Below are 27,967 nucleotides of genomic sequence, written 5' to 3'. Positions count from 1 at the left end.
GGGACTGGATGAAGCGTCGTCTTATGCGGTCTGCACGTCCAGCACGAACGCTGGTCCAACTGAGGCGCCAGGTGGAAATGGCATGGCAAGCCGTTCCACAGGACTACATCCAGCATCTCTACGATCGTGTCCATGGGAGAATAGCAGCCTGCATTGCTGCGAAAGGTGGATATACACTGTACTAGTGCCGACATTGTGCATGCTCTGTTGCCTGTGTCTATGTGCCTGTGGTTCTGTCAGTGTGATCATGTGATGTATCTGACCCCAGGAATGTGTCAATAAAGTTTCCCCTTCCTGGGACAATGAATTCACGGTGTTCTTATTTCAATTTCCAGGAGTGTAGTTTTGTATTATCGCAAAATAGGGGAGATTGTGTCACAGACACAATATGTGAATTGGAGTGGCAATCATTAAAACAAGCATTTTTCGTTGCGGTGGGATCTTCTCATGAAATTTCAATCACCAGTTTTCTCCTCTGATTGCAATAACATTCTGTTGGCACCCACCTACATAGGGATAAACGATCATCATGATAAAATAAGAGAAATCAGGGCTCGCATGGAAAAATTTAAGTGCTTGTTTTCCCACGTGCCATGAGAGAGTATAATGGTAGAGAGACAGCTTGAAGGTGGTTCATTGAACCCTATATCAGGCACTTTATTGTGAATAGCAGAGTAATCATGTAGATGTAGATGTAGATGTAGATGTACTACCAAGAGTGCAGAGTGCAATGTGTGCTATGGTCTCTGACCAGTCATCGTGTTTCTGTTTGTTTACATCAGATTTATGCTCATGATGAACTGAGTATAGTTTATTGATTATATATACCTTCCTGCTTGTTTTAGTTGTCCTTTGTACTTTGGTAATAATTGTTGCCACAACCATGTCATGGTCACTGACAGCAGTTTCAATGTGAACTACCTCAAAGGAGTCAGGACTATTTGTTGCCAGTAGATCCAATACATTTCTATCATGGGTGGGATTCTGAACTATCTGTTCAAGGTAGTTTTCAGAGAAGGCATTTAGTAATGTTTCATAGGATGTCTTATCATGCCCACCACTAACAAAACAGTAATTTTCTCATTTATTTGTTGGATGATTAAGGTTTCCACCAATGATTACAGTATCATTGGGGAGCTTATGTACAAATGAGCTGAGGTTTTCTCTGAAGTTTTCAGTTACATAAGGAGGTGAGTCTGGTGGGTGACAGAAGGATCCAATTAGCATTTCATGCCCACTCCTGATACTGAGTCTTGAACAAACAATCCCATATGCAGCCTCAATTTCTATCTCAGTGGATTTAAGTTTTTTGTTTACTGTGACAAACACACCACCTCTATTTCCCATTTGCCTATGCTTTCGATATACACTCAAATTTTTGCCTAAAATCTCACTGCTATCAATTTCAGGTCCCAGCCAACCTTCTTTGTCACGTATTATGTGAGCTACAGTGCTTTCCATGAGCGCTTCAAACTCTGGCACTATGTTGTGAATGCTTCGGTAGCTTACCATTAGGATTTTGATACTTCCACCAGTGGCAGGCATTTCTTTCAGTCTTACACTGATACTTTTTGAATTTCCTGCAGCTATAATTATCTAAATTGGATGGAGACTTGAGTAATCTAAATACCCTTGTGTGCACCCTAAACACAGTCAGCTACCTGAGTAGCAGCCTCTGATGTTAGTGCACACCTGACCCATTTAGAGGAACCCTACAGTCCTCAAACCTACAATGCAATTCAGAAGTCCCAGCCTAGCATGTTACAGAACCTTCTAAGTCTCTGGTTCGGTCCTTCCACTTGACTCAGAACCAAAGATCCACGATCACTCCTGGGGACAATGTTGCAAATTGTGGGCTTCGTTGAAACTCCATGCAGGAGGCTGGTCTTCTCACCCTTTTCTGCCAGTCACTGGAATGACTCAAGTATGACCTTGGAGCCCATACAACAGGTATCATTTGTTATAATGTGTGCAACAAGCTGCTGTTGGTTGCACCTTGTTCCTCCAATGGCTGCTGGAATAGCCTCTTCAACATTTTAATGAGACCTCCAGGCATACACACTGAGTGCACCTACTGTCCTTTTCTGGCCCTTGCTGTCATTTCCACAAGGGGTAGCATCATTCGCTGTACGTTTGAAATGCCGATGATTAATAGACCCCTACCCTTTTCCATTTGCCTCCTCTTGACACCAGACAAAACAGGTTTCCCCAAATGTCTTCCAACAACTCAATTCACAGCCTATAATTTGACAATAGTCAGGACAATTTCCAGCTACTTATGAACGTCAACCAATTCACCACGTGTTCAAGAACAGCATTCACAGCGGGGCTGCATTTTGGATAGTGCAACGCATTACAAGGGAGTGAACAAATAACTGTAAATTAAGCCCCCTGGTTACCTTTTAGTCTAAGTTGCTAATTCCCTGTAAGAACTGAAGCAAAAACACATTAAACGTGATTTCTATCAAGGCAACACAAAAACCTGTGATAAAAATCCTTAGTTTCCTATAACGTTTTGACGTTAATTATAGTTGCTAGAAAACTGGAAAGCAGTGTTAATTTACGATAAATGCAGATAGTGTACAAGGCTACTCCTCTTTAAGGAAAAACTAGATATAACACAAAATGTTAGTTAGAACACCTGCTACAGTAACTAAATCACAAACACTGATTTGCTGCAGATTGCTCGTAGATTATGCAAAGGGCCACGGTAGCCTCCTATAATTCGCAAATACACACATTTATTTGTGTGGATATACAATTAAACTCAGGGTTGATGTGTTCTTTCACAGAACTGTGAATGACAGACGCTGATTTGCTACAAGATAAATTAGGGTACGCATCCAAAATGCTTGAACCGGTTACTTACGAAAATACAGTTTTGTGCAGAAGCAATGTGAAAAGTAAAATATGCAAATCTAGTACTTCATACCTGCATGCATGAATCCTGTACACATGGTCTCACACAAAGGAAAATTCCTAAATCGGCTTTTATATACACATAAATATGCAATTTTTCACTTAGCTGATTCTGTGCACACGTCTACAATGGCGTGCAAAAGAAGCACACGATAGCATGAGTTTATCTTGGTCAAAATCACTAAAATCTGCACCACCAACAAAGCATGTCTCCTGCCTGTTGCAGCTAACAATGAAGATGAAGCTGAAAATCAATTCTTGTCAGTAATTATTACCCTCTGCTTCTATCTGTTAGTTAATACCTAACATATACCTCCAATATTCCACTTAATACACAGAATTCTGTTTTATTAAAAGAATTTTGTGCTTTACTCAGTTGAAAGCCTTGGATAGATCACATACGACTCTGACTGGTGCCAATTTACTGTTATGAGATCGCAGAATTTGTTCAGAGAAAGAGAAAATTGCATCATCTATTAATAGACCTTGCTGGAAACCAAGCTGACATTGACTGAAAATGTTGGAGCTGTTCAAGTGATCAACAGTTCTCCTATACATCAGTTTTTCTAGGACCTTAGAAAAACTTTTTAGCAAGAATGATGGGCAGTAGTTTGTTACATTAGGTTTTTCACCCTTCTTGTAAACTGGTTTCACACAATATATGTTAATCTCAGTGGGACAGTACCTTGATGTTGGGATTCGTTAAATGTATAAAACAGAACTACACTTATGTACACTTGACAGTGCCCAAGTATTCCAATGGAAATATTATCAACCCCAAGACGACATTTTCTTTTCATATCTTTGATTCTCTTCTTGATCTCACTAGTTTTGACATGACTTACAGCATCTGACTGACTCTGCCATTGTTCGCTTTACAGAGAAGGTGTATCATTTCATTCACTAAACCTTTGCACCAGTTTTCTCTGCAGTTGTTAAAAATGTCTGCTGAAAATATTAGCAGTTTCTTCAGTATTTTTTCTGTATTTCCACCATGACTTATTTCTATACCAGATATGCACTCTACTGTTTCACCACTCTCCCTTTTTATAACCTGCTGGTTTTTGCTTTGTTGTTGGAGCTGTCATTTTCAGATGTGTGTACATACTTTTGGTGTTTTTAGTGATTCTTTTCAGAATATTACAGTATAGTCAATAGTTCTGCTTTCTCATGGAATCATCATATATCCGTAGTGATTCACATAACTTTTTTTTTCCCTACAGGAAATTCTGACCCCTTTAGTAATCCAGGATTTCTAATAAAACTTCAGACTATAACACAATCTCATCAAAGAACACACTAAATTTATCATGAAGTTTCCTTTCCATATATACAGGGATCAAGTTGTTCTGCTGAAAGGAAAGGAAGTTTTCTAGGGTATCATTACTGACTGGCATAAAATTTTTAAAGGCTTATTTAACCTTATCACACAAGTAGATGTAATTTACTGTAGGCAGTTGTCCATCCTGATCTGACATTTCATTGAGGATTTTACTTACACTGATACCACTGCTGCTGCCTCTGTCAATGTGCATATGTTGTCAATAGGGTGCGATCACTTGACATTATTCGCCAGAGACCTCATCCGGGTTTGTGTGGCCACTTAGTACAAGATCTTTTATTTGACACCACTTCAGTGATTTACACATCAACTACAATGATGACAACACTGCTCTGAGTCTCCAAGTGAATAAAATCTCCAACCATCTGGGAAATGAACCTGGGCTCAATGCAAGGCTGTGCTGAACATTCAGTTATGGAGGTGAGCAGATTCATTGTTAATAAGGCTGTTACGGTTACTTGTTACTCTATCAGGAAAGTTTATTGCTGCAGTTAGGTTGTACAGTTCCATAAGCTGCTGTAGCTCCCTCCCCTCCCCCTCCCCCCCCCCCCCCCCCAATTTCAGTTAAGATCTTTTCTTAAGAAGGCTTTGTCTGAAAGCTCTATGTGTAATAGGCTTTTTGTTGTGGCTGTCTGCAACTAAACATATCCTCATGGTAAGTAGCAATCTATCCTTTTCAAAATATTGTTCAGATTCCAACTTCAGCTTCCCAAACTGATAGTGAAATCTCTCACAACAACTAAATTCTTAGTTTTGGATTGTATCTGGCTCAAAAGTTGTTCTATCTGGATTAGAAATATACACACATTCCCTGCAGGAGCCCTGTTAACTGCCAACACAACAATTGACATATCATTTGTGGTAGTTTCAGTTCAATAGACTTAAGAGTGGAGATATACAAACTAGGAATTATAATGAAGAATTTAAATATTATCTTAGTTTTAATGAAAATTGCAGTTCCACTTTTATTCTTAATAGTTCTCAATAGCTTGCTGCAAGTGCTAATTTGTGCCTGTCTGTGACTCAACATCTCTTCTGTATGGTAAGTAGGAATCCATTCTGGATTTTATGTGATCCTAATGTTTAGAGAGAAATTACAGAAACAATTCTGGAAAGAGATTTATTGAAGATATGATGCAGATGGAAATTTTCTCTCTTTCTTGAACACATCCCTCTGGCAATTTGTGTCTTGTTTTACCCAAAAACAAAGTAGGATAAAATTCAACAGAAGTCTGAGCTCTCCACTGTTTGATTTGACGTGGTATTCTGTATTTAAAAGTGCATAACTTATTAATTCATTGTCATTTATTTCAGCATTTAGATGTTCCAATTTTCTTCTGATGCCACTGATGTTTTGATGGAACACACACAGAGCTTTTGTTACTGGCATTTCTAATCTTTTTGTTGTACTTTGCTAGTTCAATGTCTCCCAATAAACCTGTTCTGTTTTTAGCTCTTCTAATAAGTACACTGATACAAGAACAATTTAACAGGTTATTCCTTTTTGGACTGACACTACTTTAACAGTAACCTGACCCTGATCTAAGTGGAGAATCATGCTTTGTGAGACATAACTGTTTGTCTTCTGTGAGACACTTAAAAATTTTGGTATCCCCCTTTGGATAATTTGGCACAGCAAAATTCAGTATGGTGATTGGTGGAAACAGTGGTATAGCAACTGACAATTTGCTTTTTAACCCAAGAACCTCCAATGATTTAGATACAAAGCCATTATTTAATAGTTTATTTGAGTAAGATGGTCAACAGCTAGCAATAAAATTACTAGAAATTTCAGTACAGTACATAGAAGAAAATTACTGCATCACAGAATCATAAAGAAAGACATGGTCATGCTGACAATATTATGAAGAGGATAGATTACTACTCACCATATAGAGGAGGCATTGAGTTGCAGACTGACACAACAAAAACAGTGCTATACATTTTAAGGTTTTGGCTGAAAGGCCTTCTCCTTTAGCAGAAAACACACATACATTCACAGAAGCACAACTCACACACATGATCAATGTCTGTGGCCACTTTGGCTGGACTGAGCTGCAACTGCACCTGATGGGAACAGCAGTCTGGTGTGGGTGATAGAGGTAAGGAGGAGGCAAGGGGGCAGGGAGGGGGGAAATCAGAGTGGAGAGGGAAGGTTGGAGTGTGCAGGCACTTGGTGGCATGGTACACAGCTGCTAGTTGTAATCTGGTGTTTAGGAGGGGGGGGGAGGGGGGGCGGTGATGGGTTGGAGGCAACAGAGGTGTGAAAATGGTGAGGAGAGAAGAAGAAAAGGACAGTGTTGACACATTGTAAGGGCGGTCAGTGTTGGAGTGAAAACAGGCAAGGGGATAGGTAAGAGGACAGGGACTAACTAAGGGTAAAGGCTGAGGTTAGGGATGTTGTGGGAAAGTAGGATATATTGCAGGGTGTGTTACTACCTACACAGTTGAGCCAAGAGACTGATGAACCAATTGGTCGCTGAACATGCTGCCCAATACAATGTGCTTAAATTCAATGGCTGCCTCACAGCCTGAGCCATCTTGATCCTTCCTAGCAGTGCCAAATTGCAATGCTAAATTGCATAAGTTGGAACTCTCTCCACTATATGTCTTATGTTCCCATAACTGCCCTGTCCTCAAACTTTGCTATTCCCCATCCCGTTCCCTGCTCCCATTCCAGCACAACACAACCTTCTATTCTGCCAATACATCCATTAGTCCTTTTATCCTTCTTCTCTCCTTTTCCACTCCTCCCCCCTCCCCTTCCCAAACCTCACAACTGCATCTAGGTGCTCTACCCTGTTCCACCATGTCCCTGCAAGGTCCCAAAAGCAGTTCTATACCTTCCCCCAACCCACCTTGCTATTATCCTTGCCCCACCCCTGCCCCATGCCTTTTCCTTACATCCCACCACCAGATTAATGGTCCCATCAGGTGTAGCTATGACTCAGTCCAACCATAGTAGCCAGAGACGGTGACCATGTGTGTGAGAGTTGTGCATGTGTGAATGGTGTGTTTTTTTCTACTTAATCAGAAGGCCTTCTGGTCGAAGTTTAAAATGTATATCAGTCTTTTTGTTGAGTCTTTCCTTCTCATCCCATATGGTAAGTCTCCCCTTCCCCACAGTTCTGGGTGATTTTCCCAAAATCTACCCCTTTTCCTAGACCCCTCCAGTCCTTTTCCTTCACTCTTCTTCCTTACCCTTCAACCCTTCTGCCTGAAGAAGGAGCCACTGGCTCTGAAAGCTTGCTAATCTTAACAGTCTTTTATGTGTGTCTGTGCTCTCCCACTGCTTGGTGAGTATATTTTTTATCCATCCAATTCAATAATTTTATCAATAATTGACAGTCCTTTTGTTGTGCCATCTATGACTCAATGTCTCCTCTGTATAGTGAATAGCAATCTGTCCTTTTCATAACACTGTTCATCTTCTTCAATGCTTATTCATCGAAGATGTGAAAGAAGGATTTTTATTTGTTCAGGTTTGCTGTTGTTTTTTACAGATTTTTCTTATTTGCCATGAATAGTAGCCAGTTATTTACCTTTAGTCTGTCTTTATAATTCACAGAATTAACCATCCAGAAAAAAAGAAATGTATGATAACACTGTTCAAATTCCACGTTTTTCTCATTAGGACACTCAGCCTAAGTGCTAACATAAAGGCAAATTTGAAAGCATGTGAAAAACTGGAACTTTTAACAGTGACACATAGTAAAACAAAACACCAAATGGAGGGAACCACAGACAGGTGCACAATTTGCATCTGAGATGGGGTACAGTGGCCATTGTTTACAATTCAGAGGTATGCATGACATTGCACTGGTGCATGTGCCTCCTTGAATCTTTGTGCAGTGGCCACATGCACCTAGTATGTATGGAAAGTTGCACAGATGTAAAAACACCTTTGGGGGCATGTGAGGATATTGCATGGGGAAATCTATTTGTGGACTAGGTCTTGAGGACAGATCCTGTCTGTGAAGGCAGTACAGAGACCTTCAGCACACTGGGCAAGGGAATCCTTGTTTCTGAAGATAAGCAATCAATAGGTGGCCAGACTGTATAGGAGTAATATGTTTGGTGAGGAAGTGATGACAGTTGTAAAAATGCAGGTACTGTCAAAGGTTACTGGGTTTGATATGAACAGAAGTACAGAGGGAACCATTTTTGATTGTTTAATTACTGCTCTTAATACTGTCCAAATTTCTTATTACGTGAAATAAAATTTTCATATCTCTTAATTTTAACAATTTCGTGTAATTTCCACCTCTACGTAAGACATTTTGATTCATTTTGCAGCCTATAGCTTTTTTTATGTTTTTTGGTGTCTTATTATATTGCTTTTTGAAAATAAACAGCTATCAAAGATGGATAAAATTTCATTTAAAAATATTAAATTCAGGGTTGACATCTGCCATATTATACACATCACTACCACCTGCTCCCCATAAGGTTTCCCTGAAATTTCATACCATCTATTCACTTTATTAAATGTTTCATGATGAAATGACATTGTGACTTGGCTTGTCATTTAGTATGGCTAATTGTGCATCATGATCTGACAATCATTTTCACCCTCTTCATAGTCTCAAACAGAATTCTACTACTTTGTATTTCTCTTTGCTGTAAAGTCATACTTCATGAACAACTTTACAACCATCTTAAAATATTTATTTTAAGATGGCTATAAAGCTGTACATGAAGCATGACTGCAAAAGTACTAATGTATGTATTTCCCCTGAAGTCAGTAGCCACCAATTCATTCTCATTTCACTAACCTCATGATAATAATATCACTACATAATATTGACAAAAGTCACATTTGTATGTAAGGTCATTGGATCCAAATTATTCAAGTCATCCTCAATATTACATTATTCACTTTTTAACAGATTCTTCTTTGCTCCTGAATGTTTAATGCGTTGTCCCCTTCTCTGATATCCCTGAGTGTGAATGTGTATCTGTTCTCCTCATATTACATTCTAGTATTTTTGCACATACCTGCATGACTGGAGAGAGAAAGGTATGGTGCAGTCTCCCAATGAAAATCTTTGTCCATCGACAGTACAGAGACCAATACCCCAGTAATCAGGATTCATTAAGGCAAGTTCTGGAATATATGTTGCTACCTGGAAAAAAATGTAAGTAGATATGATACATACATGATGTAACCTAACAAACTGTTTGTACAAATTATATCAGGTTTCATACAAAGTCAAAATATAGTTGGTAGCCTCGTTTTCTCAACCATTTTTCTGAACAGCCATCTAATTTATAATAATTGAATAAACTTTTGTGTTACATAATACTGAAACTCTGCTATGCTGGTCCCAAGTCCCAAAGCCTGGTATCTCATCAAGCAAGTGATGAGGAAGGAGGGGGAGGAGTAATAACCATATAAAACAAACGAGTGCTCAGTTGGCTCAGATAAGGGCTCCATGCTAGGATTACAGTGAAGACTTCAATGGTAGTGATGGCAGAAAGAATGAATCTTGGAAAGGTGGAAATAGAAGAAGAAGCAACACAAGGTAAAAACCCTGTTCACCAGAGATGCAGCTGAAAACATAATCCTCAATGCTAGCTACCCTGAGCGGTATCTTTGAGACTTGTTCCTCTACCTCAACAAGCAATTAACAATGGAGATACAGTTTGTAAGAGATTTTACTCCTCCAGGCACCCAATCAGCCACATCCCAGGAAATAAAAAAGAAGGACAATATTGTGCAAAAAGTGAGTCAGAGCATTCTGAAATCTGCCTTAAATAACAAATCCATAAACTCAGACAAAGAAACGTAAACTACCTAAACACTTTTAATGTAAATTCATTGTTTAAAAATAAGAAAAGTTAACCTTAATAACAACAATGTAAGGACATGATAGATTGCTGCTTACCATAAGATAACACATTAATTTGCAGAAAGGCCTTAACCAAAAGACACTTACACATCCACTTGCAGACTTATCCTTCATCAGAAATGGTAACACACACACACACACACACACACACACACATTCATTCATAGAAGCAAGGACGCCTAATGCACACATGTTCACCATCTCCAGTAGCTCAAACTGGAAAAAAAAGGTAATGATAACAGCACTGCAAGAAAGTAGATTTACTGATGAACATCATTTTGATACAGAAGAGTTCAGGGTCCCTAAGAGAAAGACAGGAAAAAGAGTTGTGAATAATGCACATCAATTTGGAATAGATTTGACTGTAAACAAAAACATATTAAACTCAATAATAGAATTTATAACAATTGTGAAAGACTTTTCACACTGTCATTTAAAGCATCAAATAAAGCTGACACTATTTTAAATAAAGAGACACCAACAAATGAGAAAAACAGGACACAGAAAGAGGAAACAGAAAATTTTCAACAAAATGTGTCAAACAACCTGGATCACATTCCATAAAAAACAAAAAAAAAACAGTGCTACTAGTTGGAGACTTGAATGCACAAACTGGCAAAAAAAGGAGCACAGATCAACAGGAGAAAATTTTCTGCACATAAAAGGACAAAAGCAAATGGAGAAAGACTCTTAAGCTTCTGCAGACAGTATTACATAGTACTAAAACTCATGTTCTTTATTTGTCCATGGACCATTTCTTACAAAGATATGGACAAGTCATGTTTCAATTAAGCTTACGTATACATAGCAAAAATACAGTGATATATATCAGTTAATGTATCATTGCATTTATAATCTGACTGTTACATATATTTTCTAGATACAAAAGGGTATATAATAGAATTTTTACAAAAACTGTGATTAAAAGTACATTATGAAAGGTACCAATGATAATGTAGTTCATTTTTCTGTAACTCCTCAGTCTTCACGCAGTGCCACCAAGAAAAACAGAGAAAAAGTAGAGGACAGCAGCAGCGTCATTTTGACACAATATTTTATATTGTACATCTTACATACCGGAAGCAATTCTACACACATTTTTGTATTTCTTGCAGTTTCCCTTTGCAATGTACACTGAGACACTATTGTTTTTTTTTTTTTATTTCAAGATATTCTTTAACACTGTAAGAGTGAACATTCATCAGATGTCTTTTTGATTTTCTTTTAAAAAGAGGCATACTTTCTATCATCTTTATAGACTGCAATAAACTGTTGTATATTATGCATCCAGAATTCACAGGGTCTTTGTTAATTTTAGCATACTTCCTTCTATGTGATAGTCATTTTTTCTTCATGTATTATGTTCATGATATTCTTCATTTAGCAGTACAGTGCAGTTAGTTTTTAAGTAGATAATTGATACTGATGCTACTGTTAAAATATTTGGCTCCCTGAATTTATTTCTACAGGATTCTGTAGATGATATTTTTGCAGTGAATCATACAGCTCTCTTGTGTAATCTTAATACTCTTTGTGTGTGCACATTTGCAGCATTTTCCCAAACCAGGGTGACATATGAGAGGTGCGGATGGACTAGTCCACAATACATTGTTTGTAGAGTATGTGTATTTACTGACCTATACATTTTGCTCATCAGAAATATGCTTGAACCTATTTTGCTGTAAATGTTCTTTATGTGATTCTCCTATGCCATATACCTATCCATTGTTACACCAAGAAATTTATAGCTGTCTGTCTTCTTCGGCATGGGTCTCCCAAGTCGGACACTAATGTTGTCTACAGTGTGTTTCTTGTTTGCATGTATGTGCATGTATGTTGTTTTGTTTCCATTCATAAAAAGAGTGTTTCCCCTGAAATAATATTTCACTAAATATTTCATATTTAGTGAAGCCTTCTCTTGCAGATTATCTGTTGTAGAACTGGTAACAACAAATTAAGTGCCATCTGCATACATGACCACACTATCGTATACTGTTTTGGTCATATCATTGACATACAGAATGAAAAGTAGTGGACCAAGGAAGGATCCTTGAGGAATCCCATATTTAACATTTCAAAATTTGAAAAGACATTTGTAAGATTATTTTTCACTTTTTGTTTCATTTCTACACACTGCTTTCTATTCTCCAAAAATGATTTAATGATGTCAACTGCTTTCCCCCTTGTACCATAACAATGAAGCTTTTCTAACAGGATGTAATGGCATACATAATCAGATGATTTAGGTAGGTCCAGGAACATAACACAGACTCTCTTCTGTTCATCAAGTGCTTTAGTTACAAGTGTCATGAATTCAACTATGCTGTTTTGGTAGATTCACCCTTTCTGAACCCATGTTGTTCGTCTTGAGAATATTGCATGTTTGTACAAAATTTAATATTCTGTCTTTTATTATGGTTTCTATTATTTTAGAAAGTACAGATGTAATAGTTATAGGTTTGTAATTGCCTGGGTCTTTTTTGCAGCTTCCTTCATATACAGGGATTACTTTACACTTTTTCAGACACATTGGAAATATTCCTTTTTCTATCAATAAGCTTATCAGCTAGGCTAACGGCTTTGCTACACACTGAAAACAGCATTTAATTAGTTTAGTGGATGTACCATATAGTCCCTCAGTGGTTTTTTTGTTTTTAGACTATGTATTATTTTTACAATTTCTGGTTCATTAGTTGGGATAAAGAATAAGCATTTTGTCTCATATGGAATGTTTATTGTGTTTATTTTGGAAGTATAATTTTGATTTATTAATTTTTCCCCAACTTCAATATAATGTTTGTTTAAAGTACTGTTGATATTTTGTGATCCCTGAGTTCCCTCCCATTTACCTCAAGCATTATGTTATCAGTGTTTTGCACACCTACACCTTTCATCTCGTCATTTATGAGATACCATATGCTCTTAGTATTATTTGTTGAGATTGCGATCTTGTTTTCATAATATGTCAATTTAGTTTCTTTTATCAGTTTCATGCATGATTTCTTCTTTTCCCTATATGCATCCATATTTTCTTGGGCTGGCCTTAGCCAACAATTTTCATACATACTTTTCACCTCTTTCCTTTTACCTCTACTGTGATCCAGTTTTTATTACACTTCTCAGTTATTTCCCTACGTACTAATGGACATGCAACATCTATGTAATGGTCTAATGTACTGCAGAATGATTCCCATTCTTTATCTAGGTTTTCTGTGAAGTATACTTCATTAAACTCTTTGGTTTCCAATAGCTTTTTCAGCTTATCTATGTTTCTTTACTTAGTTTGTCTAAACTCTTTAAATACTTTTTTATGGCCTTCCTACATTGCCTCTAATTTGACTAATACCCCATAGTGGTCGTCAAAGTTGTGTATATGACCTGTACTGTCTACCTGCTCTGTGGTATATTAGTGGTTATGTGATTTATTGATGCTTCTGTATTTTTACAGTATCTTGTGGGGCTGTCTACTGCTACACTGAGTCCATAAGTTTTAATCAGATCTTGAAAGCTCCTTTTGTATAAGAGTTGCCATTTAGTGTGTTAATATTTAGATCACCTGCTACAATTATGTAAGGAATTCCTGCTAGCCTTATCTAACAGGAATTCTAACTTTTTAGAAATCCATTTATCTGACTGTTTGGTAATATGTAGAGCCCTATTGTCATACACTTTTCCCCGTTATATGGTGTCTGTATTGCTGCAGCTTCAAACAGCATTTCTGTACATTTGTTTGCAGACCATGGAATGATACCCTATATTTTAGTGTGTACATAGACTGCCACCCCTCCACCCTTATGCTCAGATCTGCAGTTTACATTCTGCAAAAACCTTTCTAGAAAACAAATTAGATGGTGTCACCAAATCCAATTTGTGGTGAAAAACAATTTGACCATGTTGCTTGCTATAAGCAGACATTTTGACAAGGAGGGTGCCACTGCAAATGTTGCCAAGAGCAACAGTTCAGATTCAGATCACTGGCTATCATTAAATCTAAGGTTAGAGTAATATTTATAAAAAAGAATCAATACCAACCCAAATGGTTTGATGTGTATAAGTTGTCTAGAGAAAATCATTATAAAATGCAGTTGGAAAAAAGATATCTAAATGTTGGCAACAACTTCAAAAAGATATTATTCACACTGCAAAAGAAACGATCACTCTTAAAAGGAAATGGAAGCATGCCTGGTGGAATCATAATTGTAATGAGTTATTTATAAAGAGACAATGAGCTTGGAACATCTGGAATGCAAATAAAAATGATAAGAACAGGAAAATTTTTTATAGAAGCAAGGAAACATGCTTCAAAAGATCTCAAATAGATCAGCATACAACATATAAAAGAGCAATGAACTTCAATTTAATCACATTTTAACAATGAAAGGAACTTTTATACAGCATTCAAAAATAGTTTAAAGAAGTACACATCACTAAATTTACAATTCATAAACCCAAAAACATGGAAGACTGCATATAATAACAACAAGAATTGCAGACTACCTGTGGACTACTTTAAAGAACTGCACGGCTGTTATCCACCAAAATGAGGAATTTCGTTTTGATAACTTATTCCAGATACAACCAAACTCAAAGCCACCAACAAAAGAGGAAATCATAGAAATCATAAAACAACTTAAAAGTAGCAAAGGATCAGGAGAAGACAATATATTTGCTGAACTGCAGAAAAACTTTAGTGACAACATTTTTCTATGTCTAATGGAAATTATTAACAAAATTTGGACTTCAAACAGTGTACTGTCAGAATGAACATCAGCATTAATACATGCACTATGTAAAAGTCCAATATCGTTTGTACAATGACATGGATGCTAAATAAATAAATAAAAAGAGAGAAGGAAACTGATCGTAACAATTATAGAGGTATCTCCATCTTTTCAGTGACATATAAGATCTTGTCCATGGCACTTTTGAAGAGAGCTTGTGCCACTTGGTTTCCTCCTCTAGCAATTTGCTTTGCACGCCATTGTGGTTCTGCCACAGTTCCTATGTACTCCACAGAGTGTTAGTTGTGCCTAGATGTGTGAATTACAGTGCAGCAGCACTAGCAACATGAAAGGAGACAGTGTAGAGTAGCGTAAGCTAGGACAGGCTCTCAGTTCTTAACTGTGTGTGTTTATGGCCACAGCTTTGTATAGGGACACTGCAGCAATGAGGCAGAGTTGTGTTGGCCAGGGTCATTGCTGCTGATAGCAAGTGTATCTGTGGTGTTTAGTTCTATGTTGCTTTCATCATTTCAGTTACTGGTTGGAACCATATAGATCTTCTACACGTGCCTTCCATCTTGTGTTTCCCTTAGTATTCATTGTTACCTTTCCCTGATTTTTATCAATCCTTACTTGCTAATTTTTCCTGGTTCTTTCATTGTTATAAAATTTGCAGCACTGTACATTTCACTTACCTTACCTTGCCTTTATAATTGTCCTATTTCTTCACATTACCTTTTCCTTCACTCTTCTCTTGCATTGTCAGTAGTCCTTCTTGGTTTGTTGTTCAGTTTTCTACACTATTATTTTCCTTCTTCCAAAGAGCCTTTTTTTTCATTTTATCTACTCATCCACTTTATCTAATATGATCTGTGTGATCCATTTCATTAACAATAGTACAGAAATAAGTCAGATATTTGGGTACACTTGTATTCGATAGCCTATCACTGAACATTATAGTGGAGATTAAGACCAAATTAAAAAACATTTTGTTGAGAAACTCCTTCTATTCCACTGAAGGGTAGCTTCATATAAACTCTTAGATTTAATGTATTAGGATCAATTACTATTATTACTGTTTTTTCTGTCTTAAGTTTACTGATGTTATTTTTACACCAGATGTGATTTGCTTTTATTTTACAAAGCATCTTCTGTGGTCCTTGTTGTTTCTGATTCTTGTTTGCATATTGTGCAAATCACTGCTTTTACCTTCATTGTTAACTGAAGCTGAACTCAAGAGAAAATTGGTTGTACATTCACTTGTGGCATTTATTTTGTTATTTTTATTTTTCATTTTTTTATTTTATAAAGTGAAAAATTGCCAAGAGTGAATGTACAACAAGTTTCTTTTGACCTCAACCTCTGCTAACAATGAAGGAAGACGCATTGGTTTGCAGAGTATGTAAACAAGAGGCAGAAAAATCAGTAACCACAAAAAATGCCTTGTAAATAAAAGTGGAACATGTCTGTTGTAAAATACTCATTAATTAATTGCAGTAAGCTTAAGACAGAAAAACCAATAATAATTGATTATAACAGTTGCTGCAGAAGATGGCCATACAAGCAAACATATTAATGTATTCTGTTTTTGAATTATTTGAGCCAACTGGGGAAGTGTTCAAGTCTACATTGTCCCCTTCCCAATTATGGAGTGACAGGAAGCTTAGTCTTGGTTATGGAATGTTTAGGTGCACTGAATCAGAGCTTAATGTCTTTGTCTCTGCATCCCAACAGCCATCGACATGTACAGTGGACAGTAAGGGCAGAAGGGGATGTACAACCAGGACATCTGGAGGTACAGATTGACCACGCTCACTGAATAAGAAGTAAAAAAACAAAGAGTCATCTTAAATTTGTATGTTGTACTCAGATATTGAGGTGTTAATGTCAAATGAACCATTTCCATTTACTGGCTTTAACATAATTTGAACTGACAGAAATGATAGATATGAGCATAAGTTCAGCAGCTATCCTCAATTGGAATGAAAATGAAATAAGCATTATGTGAGTAGACAGATCAAAACAGAGACTGTAGTTAAACAGTAACTGAGTACACTGAGTGGTCAGTAGCAGATGTTAAGACAATATCAGGCAACTTCACTGCCCACCATCCCAGCTGGGGTTCACAATAAGAAAACAGTGTCAGTCAAATTATGTCAGAGACTGTACCTAGAAATGTCTAAATGTGCTAAATGATGATAACCAATGATTAAACAGAGGAGGCATACTATTTATTTGGTGCACCCTAGCTTAACATAACACATCACATGGAAAGAAGAACTCCTGGAATAGAGTAACAAATCAACAGATAGCTAGTTGTCTATATGACTGTTACTATAGCAGCTACCAAAGGGCAAGTGTGGCCGCATTTTTTGTCCTGTACACAGCTGTCATATTGTTCCACTACCTCTGCTGCCACTTATCAGTCAACTGTGGATGACAATAGCTGTGATCTCTTCTCATACACTTTGTTACTCTGTCAGTGTGTGTAATTAACTGTGAAATTTCTTAAGAAAATGATAAGACTATAATAACCCTACAAAGTGAACTCAGTGTTGCACAGTAATGGAGAATGTTAAAACATAGTTTGGAACTCACAGCTGCTGTTATTAGAACCATAGTGTGCTTGCATGTACAAGCAAACTAATGACATCCCCCTTCCGGGCTCAACTGTCAATCACTTTGTTATTTTGGTAGAATGCAGCCCTGTTCCTATTATTCTCAGTTGTAATGTTGAATATGTGTTTGTCAGCTGCCCAGCTTATCAATGGAATATTAGGAAAGCAGATTGCCACAGCTACATGACCACACTTGTAGGTTGTGTAGCGATGTACGAGGATATTGTGTAGATTCAGTGGGTAGCAAAACACCATTGTGGGTGGGGTGGGAAGAATAATGGGCATGGTGAGAGGTAGTCAAAACACTGGTGAAGAATGTGATTCAGTTGCTCCAATCCTGGGTGGAACTGAGTCACAAGGGGAATGCTCCTCTTTGGTTGGACATAGGGAAAGCCACTATAGATGTTTTTGTACAAGATTGTGAGGGTAAATACAGTCTGTGAAGGCCTCAGTGAGACAGTTGGCATATCTCAAGAGGGTCATCTTGTCACTGCAGATGCAACGGGACAGCCATGGATGGCTAGGCTGTATGGAAAGGATTTCTTGGTGTGGAATGTATGGAAGCTGTTCATGTAAATGTGAACCAGGTGAGGGGTTTGGGATGCTGGGTGGTTAGAAAGTATTCTTCTAGGTGGATTTACTATAGGTGATGCCTTCAAATGAGAAGTAACTGTGGGTGAGGATATAGTCGGTCACAGTAACTAAGAAGGAGGTTGTAGGTTTGGAATCCACTGCACCTTGGGAAAGGTAATGTTCAATAGCAGCAAGGCCATAGGCATTAGCGATGTTAGTGTAAAGTGAGGTGGCATCAATAGTGATGCACAGGGTACCATGTGATAAAGAAACTGTGGAGTGTCAGTGGAGGAAATGTTTGGTATCTTTTATACAGGAGGGTAGGTTGTGAGTAATAATTGAGAATCTCTCAGTGGAGGCACAGTAAGCAGTCACAATGGGGTATCCTGAGTGGTTGGGTTTATGAAATTTAGAAAGCATGTAGAAGGTTGGAGTGTGGGGGGTGGTAGGAGTGAGGAGATAGACAGACTCCAGGGGAGGTTCTGGGACAGTCCTGAGGATTTGAGGAGAGATCGCAGTTCTAGCTAGATTTCGGGAATGGGATCACTGTGGCAGGATTTGTAGATGGATGAATCTGACAGCTGGCAGAGTCCTTCTGCCATGTAATCCTTTGTCTATAGGTAGGATTATAAGGTTAGAATCAGGTTTTAGGTGGTAGACTGGAGTTCTTTTTGTGGAGATTAACAAGTCTTGCATGATTGAATTTGGGAGTGGGGGAAAAGGTGAGGCTTTGGGAAGGACTGGTACTTCCATGGAGCTAAGGCTTTTGGAAAAAAAGGTTCATGACTGTGTTTTGGGTATGTTTAGGTTCTGGATTCTTTACAGAAGTTTTGAGGATGGTGTAAATGTCATAGGTTGGTGAGACAAGGTTTGTCAGTTATGAAGCAATGTGGAGGCAGTTTGGAGGTTGTTGTAAAGGTGGCGGATAGTGGCTGTCAAAAGTGGGAGCAGGAAGTGAACAGGTTGGAGATTTCTTTGAGTTCACATTGTGCATGCAACTCTAGTTCTTGGAGGGCAAAAGTTTCATTGCGTGAGATAGGGGCTCAGGAATTTGGGATTGCATAGGAGGAGAATTTAACAAATGGACAAGAGGTACTGCAAGGAGGTTTTGGGCCCAATTGAGATAGTTTTACAGGTCTATGGTGGTGAGGGTTAAGGAATGACAGAATCTGAAGAGATGGAGGAAAGAGGAGGGTCACAGCCAGAGATACGTCATTTGATGGTAAGGCCATTTGAGGGGATTCCATCAGCCAAGCAGCAATGCAGGAACAGCATGTGAAACTGGGTTCTGGCTAGGGATAAGGAAACTTTTCAGCACTGATGCATATGGAAGGTGCTTCCTAGTCACCATGTCCAACTATCCGCACTTGCCCCTTTAAGGCCAACAACCAACAAACAAATCTGGGGCACAGCAATGGGCACCCACACGGCACCATCCTATGCCAAACTATTCATCAACCACCTATAGGAATCCTTTCTAACCACCCAAAATCCCAAACCCCTCACCTGGTTCTGATTCATTGATAACATCTTCATGATCTGGATTGGGGATGATGACACCATCTCCAGATTCCTCCAGAACCTCAGCACCTACTCGCCCTTTGCTTCACTTGTTCTGCCTCAACCCAACAAGCCACCCAAGCCACCTTCTTTTATCTGGACCTTCACCTCAAAGATTGATACATCAGTGCCACCATCTATATAAACACATCAAGCACCAGAAATACATCCCTTCAACAACTGCCACCCTTTATATATTAAGAAGTTCCTTCCATACACTCTAGCCGCCTGTGGGCATCACATCTATAGTGATGATCAGTCCCTTCAAAATACACAAAGGGTCTCCCTAAGGCCTTCACAGACCTTAATTACCCTCCCATTCTTGTACAGAAACAGATCTCCCATGCCTTACCTCTTCCGCACTCCCCATCTCTCAAAGTCCCACCATCCAGTCACAGAGGAGCCTTACCCTCATGACTCAGTACCACCCAGGACTGGAGCAACTGAATTACATTCTCTGCCAGGGTTTTGACTGTGTCATACCCACTAACCTTCCCAGCCCTCCCACAATGATATTCCACCACCCATCAAACCTACACAATATCCTCGTTCATCCCTACACAACCTCTGTTCTCAACCCTTTGCTTGTGGCTCATATACCTGTAATAGCCCTAGATGCAAGGCCTGACCCATATGTCCTCGCACCATCACCTATTATAGTAAAGTCACAAGCATCACCTATCCCATCAGAGGCAAGGCTACCTGTGAAATCAGTTATGTTATTTACAAGCTGCAACCAATGTGCTGCATTCTAAGTGGGTATGACAATCGACGAGCTGTCTGTCCACATGAAAAACTGGCCAAGAAACAAGTGGACCACCCAGTTGGTGAGCATGCTGCCCAGCACAATGTTCTCCATTTTAATGGGTGCTTCACAGCCTGTGCCATCTGGATCCTTCCTATCAACACCGGCTTTTCTGCATCACACTGGTGGGAACTCTGCCTACTGTATATCATATTTTCCCATAACCCTCCTGACATCATGCTTCCTTAATCATTGTCCAACACCAACCTACCCCCTCCCCTGTTCCCCCTCCAGCAAGACACTGTCCTCCATTCCACCAACACACTCACAATATTTTTACTTCTCTCCTTTACCAGTACCCCTCACCCCTCCTGCCCTCCGTCTAACCTCTGACTGCACATAGCTGCTCTAACCTCTCTCCACTTTATCCTCGTATGCTCCCACAAACGCCACTTTACCATCCACCACCCCTACTCTCCCATTCCTCCCCCTCCCCAACCCAGCCTCCTCCTTATCCCACCACTCAGATTGCTTCTCCCATCATGTTCTGCTGCTCGTAGTTTGGCTTCAGCAGCCGGAGACTGTGGTCACATGTGTGTGAGTTACATTTGTGTGTGTGTGTGTGTGTGTGTGTGTGTGTGTGTGTGTGTGTGTGTGTGTGTGTGTGTGTGTTACCTGATTCTGATGTCGGGCGTTTTGACTGAAAGCTTACTTGTTTGACAGTCTTTTCGTTGTGCCCAGCTGCAACTCATCATCTCTGCTATATGGTGAGTAGCAATCTATTCTTTTCAGAATATTTTTGTTTTTATTGGTCTTTGTAGTGATTGTTGATGAACTGAATTAGTCTTGCAAGCAGAAGTTACATAATCCATGGCATACTTTAATTCTGATTTTGTTTCCATAGTATCTTCACTAGTCATGGATATATATGATTGTTTGGTCCAAGCTATGCCTATTATTGCCATTAATGTCTATTTGAAGTATTGCATTCATCCTAGTCAAAGTGAATGCCTATGTGTTGGTGATATAAACTGAATTTTTTGAGAGAGTTTTTTAGTGGAGTATCATTTTATTACATGGTGCTTCTAATTTCTAATGTTTTTTGGAATGGATTTCCTGCACTTTTTTCCATTAGTACCACCAGTTTTTAGTAGTTCTGTTTATCATCTGTTCTTATTCAATGTTATGAGTAATGATGCCAGGTTTAAGTTATAATTTCCATATAAGATCATCTAGCACAATAATTTTGTCTCAATTCCATTGTTATTAGAAATTTACTATTACCTTTGTGGCATTCACATCATTTCAGTTTGAAGCCATCATCACAATTACCAGTGCTAGTCTCATTTTGAAACATGTAGTATTGGATATTATGTAATGTATTATCAGAGCTAATTTCATACCATTATTTCTTATCAGCAAGTGGTACTGATGGCTGACAAGGAATATTTACATTGTAAACCAAAATTTTATCAATATGGGATGACCATAATTGTTGTTTTCAAAGCTTTTTATGTCTTAAGATTTATGTCCCCAATGAATTCTGCAGAGACACATACTATCCTGAAGGTAGGGATGCAGATGAAGTATCTTCAAAAGCAAAACATCTCTTACCTACTCCAATTCATTTGGTGCAAAACTGGTGTTGGAGCAAATGTACCCAGCATAGAAAATTATGTAAAATATGTTGAACAGCTCTGCCTTTCATCAACAAGAGAGAAAATACCATTCTGCTGGAGACCAAGGCAGATGGGAATCTGGAAAAATGAGCAAGCCGACAAAATAGCTAAGGTGAGCTGCAGAGACACAGTGTGCCATTCCCAGTGGCTGCCATTTCACTGTTGACACAGAAAGCCATACACTTGTGGAGGGAGTAAAGATCTGGCAGTGAGGGAGAGTCAACTGTAATTGGTTAAGCCAACTATCCAACTGTGGTACTTCGTACCTGTCACATGGTGGGATGAGGTAATGCTGACCTGCCTCAAATAAGACACTGTTCACTACCATATAGCTACACTATTTGGGGAGAGACACTCACTCCCCCTCCCTTATCAGTTTATTATACCTGTGGTAAACAAATCATTACATGTTGTATTTTTATAGAGTCGATTTTACAGTGTGATGAGAGAGCAGAAGCAAATTAAGTGGTGACCCACTCTCAATTTTAATAAATAACGATATGAGTGTGATAAAGTTTTTAGAATTTTAAGTACTGAGTGGACTTCAGGTTAAGCTTTTAGGCTGAAGATTTTTGTGTGTTTTTGAGTGGCTGGCTCACCCTTTTTATGCCAGTGATGAACCAACTGTAGGTATGTGCTGTACTATTTTAATTTTTTCAACAGCTGTTCTCCTTATTATCATAAACTTCAGAACTGTCTAAAGGTAGAATTTTCTTATCTATCATCTTCTCTCCCTCTCTCTCTCTCTCTCTCTCTCTCTCTCTCTCTCTCTCTCTCTCTCTCTCTCTCTCTGTGTGTGTGTGTGTGTGTGTGTGTGTGTGTGTGTGTGTGTTTAGATCATTTTCATATTTTAATTCTTGTTCAAAGTTCACTATTTTATCACATTTATCCATATTCATCTCAGAAAATAAATTAGTACAAGCACTTAATACCTTCCGATTGTGGGTCAAACCAACACTATCATCATCTTGTAGCAACACTTTTTATTCCAGAAGTAACTGCATCAGATACTGTGCTATGCGTAGGAACCAAAGACATTACTCCATGCATAAGAAAAGCAAACATTATCATTGTATTATCTCTAATTTTTATTATCTCTGTTGTTTAATGTAATGTTAATGACTCTGCTGTGATAAAGATGAAGGGAACGTATAATTGTGAATACTACATATTACAACTTGGTAGTAATAATTAGATAAGACTCAAACTTAAATATTACTTTTTCTAGTCATTGTAATTACTATAGAACATTTCTGCTATAGTATATTGATGCAGAGTTGGAGAGACATTGGGGAGATTGGCAAATGAACCTGCAAATAAAGACAGCAACTTTCAGTGGATGCAAGAGATGCAACAAGAAATCTGCCACAGCTTTGTACCAAAATATTATCAGATGACAAAACACACATAAGGCAAGTTTAGTTTCAGTGTAAATTTCAATACACTATTTGAAAACCAAAGATTTTGTCTATAATACCAAAAATCTTGTCTATAAAACCATAAAATACAATAAAATAACAATATAGTTATCATCAACTTCCTTTGGACTGTCATCTATCAACTCATACTTCTTTCTTGTTCTTTTTTCCTTAGTACAAATATGTAATTCTGGAAGCTGATATAGTCTCTGTATTTTACTCTGGTAAGTGAAGCTACCTCATAACACTAACTGAATTCCCCAATTGCCTTCAACAAAATTTGACATTTATTACAAAAGAGTAATTGCTTCCTTGATGTTCTGCAGTTATTAATTTTTTCTTCACAGACTGATTTTCAACTTCTAGAGGCAATATGATTTTTTTTTAATATGATGCTTTTCTTGATAAAAACTCTCTGTATATATCACTAATATCATTGTTACTCACATGTCACTTTATTTGTGGTTGCAACATTCAGCAGTTATCTGGTGATAGCCTATGAGGCCAAAACTGGTTTGTGAATTATTTATTTATTAAATTATTTATTAAATAATTGTGGACCATCAAGGAAGTGTTTCCTCTTTTGTTATCAAAGCTACTTTACTAATATTCTCATAATTTCAATATTCACTGATTACTGGCTTTTTCCCACTATTTTGTATTCTTACTTTCCATAAGAGTCGAGGGGCATGAAAGGGAAGCAGTGGTTGAGAAGGGATTGAGACAGGCTTGTAGCTTATCCCCGATGTTATTCAATCTGTATACTGAGCAAGCAGTAAAGGAAACAAAACAAAAGTTTGGAGCAGGAATTAAAATCCATGGAGAAGAAATTAAAAGTTGGAGGTTTTCCAGTGACACTGTAATTCTGTCAGAGACAGCAAAGGACCTGGAAGAGCAGCTGAACACAATGAGCAGTGTCTTGAAAGGAGGATATGAGTTGAAGCAAACAAAAGCAAAATGAGGATGATGGAAAGTAATCAAATTAAATCAGGTGATGCTGAGTGTGTTAGATTAGGAAATGTGACACTTAATGTAGTACATGAGTTTTGCTATTTGGGTAACAAAATAACTGATGATGGTCGAAGTAGAGAGAATAAAAAATGTAGACTTGCAGAGTGGCTATGGCAAGGTAAGCATTTCTGAAAAAGAGAAATTTTTAACATTGAGTATAGATTTAAGTGTCAGAAAGCCTTTTCTGAAAGTATTTGTATGGAGTGTAGCCATGTATGGAAGTGAAACATGGATGATAAACAGTTTAGACAAGTACTGAACAGAAGCTTTCAAAATGTGGTGCTACAGAAGAATGCTCAAGATTAGATGGGTAGATCATGTAACTAATGAAGTGGTACTGATTAGAATTCAAGAGAAGAGGAATTTGTGGCACGACTTGACTAGAAGAAGAGGTCAGTTGACTAGAACAAATTCTGAGCCATCAAGGAATCACCAATTTAGTACTGGAGGGAAGCATGGAGGGTAAAAATCGTAGAGGGAGACCAAGAGATGAATACGCTAAGCAGATTCAGAAGGATGTAGGTTGCAGTAGTTATTCAGAGATGAAGAGGCTTGCACAGGATAGAGTAGCATGGCGAGTTACATCAAAGCAGTCTCTGTACTGAAGACCACAACACACATTCCCTATTTACGAGGGCAGTTCAATAAGTAATGCAACACATCTTTTTTCTCGGCCAATTTTGGTTGAAAAAACCGGAAATTTCTTGTGGAATATTTTCAAACATTCCCTGCTTCGTCTCGTATAGTTTCATTGACTTCCGACAGGTGGCAGCGCTGTACGGAGCTGTTAAAATGGCGTCTGTAACGGATGTGAGTTGCAAACAATGGGCAGTGATCAAGTTTCTTTTGGCGGAAAACCAGGGCATCTCAGATATTCATAGGCGCTTGCAGAATGTCTACGGTGATCTGGCAGTGGACAAAAGCACGGTGAGTCGTTGGGCAAAGCGTGTGTCATCATCGCCGCAAGGTCAAGCAAGACTGTCTGATCTCCCGCGTGCGGGCTGGCCATGCACAGCTGTGACTCCTGCAATGGCGGAGCGTGCGAACACACTCGTTCGAGATGATCGACGGATCACCATCAAACAACTCAGTGCTCAACTTGACATCTCTGTTGGTAGTGCTGTCACAATTGTTCACCAATTGGGATATTCAAAGGTTTGTTCCCGCTGGGTCCCTCGTTGTCTAACCGAACACCATAAAGAGCAAAGGAGAACCATCTGTGAGGAATTGCTTGCTCGTCATGTGGCTGAGGGTGACAATTTCTTGTCAAAGATTGTTACAGGCGATGAAACATGGGTTCATCACTTCGAACCTGAAACAAAACGACAATCAATGGAGTGGTGCCACACCCACTCCCCTACTAAGAAAAAGTTTAAAGCCATACCCTCAGCAGGTAAAGTCATGGTTAGAGTCTTCTGGGACGTTGAAGGGGTTATTCTGTTCGATGTCCTTCCCCATGGTCAAACGATCAACTCTGAAGTGTATTGTGCTACTCTTCAGAAATTGAAGAAACAACTTCAGCGTGTTCGTAGGCACAAAAATCTGAACGAACTTCTCCTTCTTCATGACAACACAAGACCTCACACAAGTCTTCACACCCGAGAGGAGCTCACAAAACTTCAGTGGACTGTTCTTCCTCATGCACCCTACAGCCCCGATCTTGCACCGTCGGATTTACATATGTTTGGCCCAATGAAGGACGCAATCTGTGAGAGGCACTACGCGGATGATGAGGAGGTTATTGATGCAGTACGACGTTGGCTCCGACATCGACCAGTGGAATGGTACCGTGCAGGCATACAGGCCCTCATTTCAAGGTGGCGTAAGGCCGTAGCATTGAATGGAGATTACGTTGAAAAATAGTGTTGTGTAGCTAAAAGATTGGGGAATAACCTGGAGTATTTCAATGCTGAATAAAACAACCCCTGTTTCAGAAAAAAAATGTGTTGCATTACTTATTGAACTGCCCTCGTATTATTCTTTACACTACAAATATCCTCCATCCTAAATCAGTATTTCTTTGTCCAATCTGTGATGTTTATTGGCAGAAAGCAATTTTATACTTGTTCAGTGCCTAGATTATCATCAGTTTTGAGTATAGCATCACAGTATTTTCCCAGAAGTGGCAAAAATCATGGAAGCAAATATTTTTTTTCTGTCCCTTAGTTACAATGCACACTTACGTGGCCATCAGTTATTGTTTTACATTTGTTGTACAGTTCTTCCAAATCACTTGTAAAAGCTTTAAATTCTGGTAGAATAAGTTCTTTGTAATAAGCCTTCTTGATCAAGGGAGCACAGGGAGCAACCAACCTGAAAGAAATAGAAACTGATATGTCACATTATAAAACCAAGACTTTTTTATAGATATTGTAAAGCATATAGGAGTGGTCAGAAACAGTCTGAAAAACTTGTTAGAGTGTTTCATGGTAGTTTATGCAGATAAATAATTGTTAAGAGGAAAAGTCAATATATTCCACCATTTATGAATAAATTAGCATTGAATGTTGACAATCAGGTTGTTACATCATAGCACATGAGACTGCTCAAACTTTGACTCAGGTTTGATCCTTGCTGTCTAATTTATGTATTCTTCTATTATTCAGTTTTATGAAACCAAAGGAAGGACAAGTTTGGCGACAGTATCTCTGGCAATTTGTGCATGCAACGACCTGAATGATTAACTTCAATGCTAATTAACTTGGAAATGGTGCAAGTTTTTCCCTTAACAATTATTTCTCAGCACAAAACACTTTGCAACACTTTTATAAGCTCTTCAAACTGTTTTTGACCACCCTGTATATATGTATATGCTATCTGCTTCAAAATAACTATTAAAACAACGAATGGAGATTGAAATGCACATCTTTTGATTCCATTATTCCTCAAGACTTCTTGCAATGTGAACAAAGACAGCAATTAGAATCAATAGAAGGCAGAATGTTATTTGTAGTTCAATGCAAAATTGTATCCTCCTTGTAATCATTACTCATAATAATAAAAATCTATATTTTGTTTTTATGAACCTAGAACAAAAGCTATGTTCCTTTATTATTAGCACAGACTGGGTAAAATGATGTTCCCAATCTCTAAAACTAATTATTAGTGTATAAAGGTATAAAGTAACACACTGACATAAATATGTGTTTGGTAGAAAAGTTAACACAAGATATTTTCCCCCATCATCATACAAATTTGCATTCTGTGCCCCACATTCACATGGTACTCACATCAAGTTGATAATATGACAAAGGCATGGTGATCCTATTAGTGAAAAATGCTGTTGTATATAGTGAATTTGTGAGGCCAGATAGCAGTAGCGAAATGTAAGAAATCCTGTGTATGACCCATGCATGCTGCATGAACTAGCAGTTGACTCTCAAAATATATAAATTAAGCATAATGTACATATTATACTGTGTATTATTCTTTGGTTACAAAACTGACAATCAAACACTAGGAACAGTAACAACCATAAAATGTCTAGGAGCGCTTGTGTGGAACAATCTAAAGTAGAAACTCCAAATAA

The 27,967-nt window shown here is 38.3% G+C and overlaps 1 protein-coding gene across 1 annotated transcript in view; it reads right to left on the bottom strand.

Annotated features, from left to right (window-relative positions):
• LOC124788065 (glutaminase kidney isoform, mitochondrial-like) overlaps window positions 1-27,431 on the bottom strand; it is a 156,723-nt gene extending 129,292 nt beyond the window's left edge. Inside the window, exons 1-4 of the mRNA XM_047255198.1 lie at window positions 27,428-27,431; window positions 27,221-27,332; window positions 26,622-26,751; window positions 9,260-9,387 (exon numbers count right to left, since the gene is read on the bottom strand). Of these exons, the coding sequence (XP_047111154.1) occupies window positions 9,260-9,387; window positions 26,622-26,751; window positions 27,221-27,332; window positions 27,428-27,431 (374 nt within the window). The remainder of the gene's footprint in view (window positions 1-9,259; window positions 9,388-26,621; window positions 26,752-27,220; window positions 27,333-27,427) is intronic.
• Window positions 27,432-27,967: the final 536 nt, after the last annotated feature.

This window comes from Schistocerca piceifrons, chromosome 1 (genome assembly GCF_021461385.2).
Source record: "Schistocerca piceifrons isolate TAMUIC-IGC-003096 chromosome 1, iqSchPice1.1, whole genome shotgun sequence".
Lineage (NCBI taxonomy): Eukaryota > Metazoa > Arthropoda > Insecta > Orthoptera > Acrididae > Schistocerca > Schistocerca piceifrons.
The sequence above is the reverse complement of the archived record's forward strand: the minus strand, read 5'-3'. Positions and strand labels throughout refer to the sequence as shown.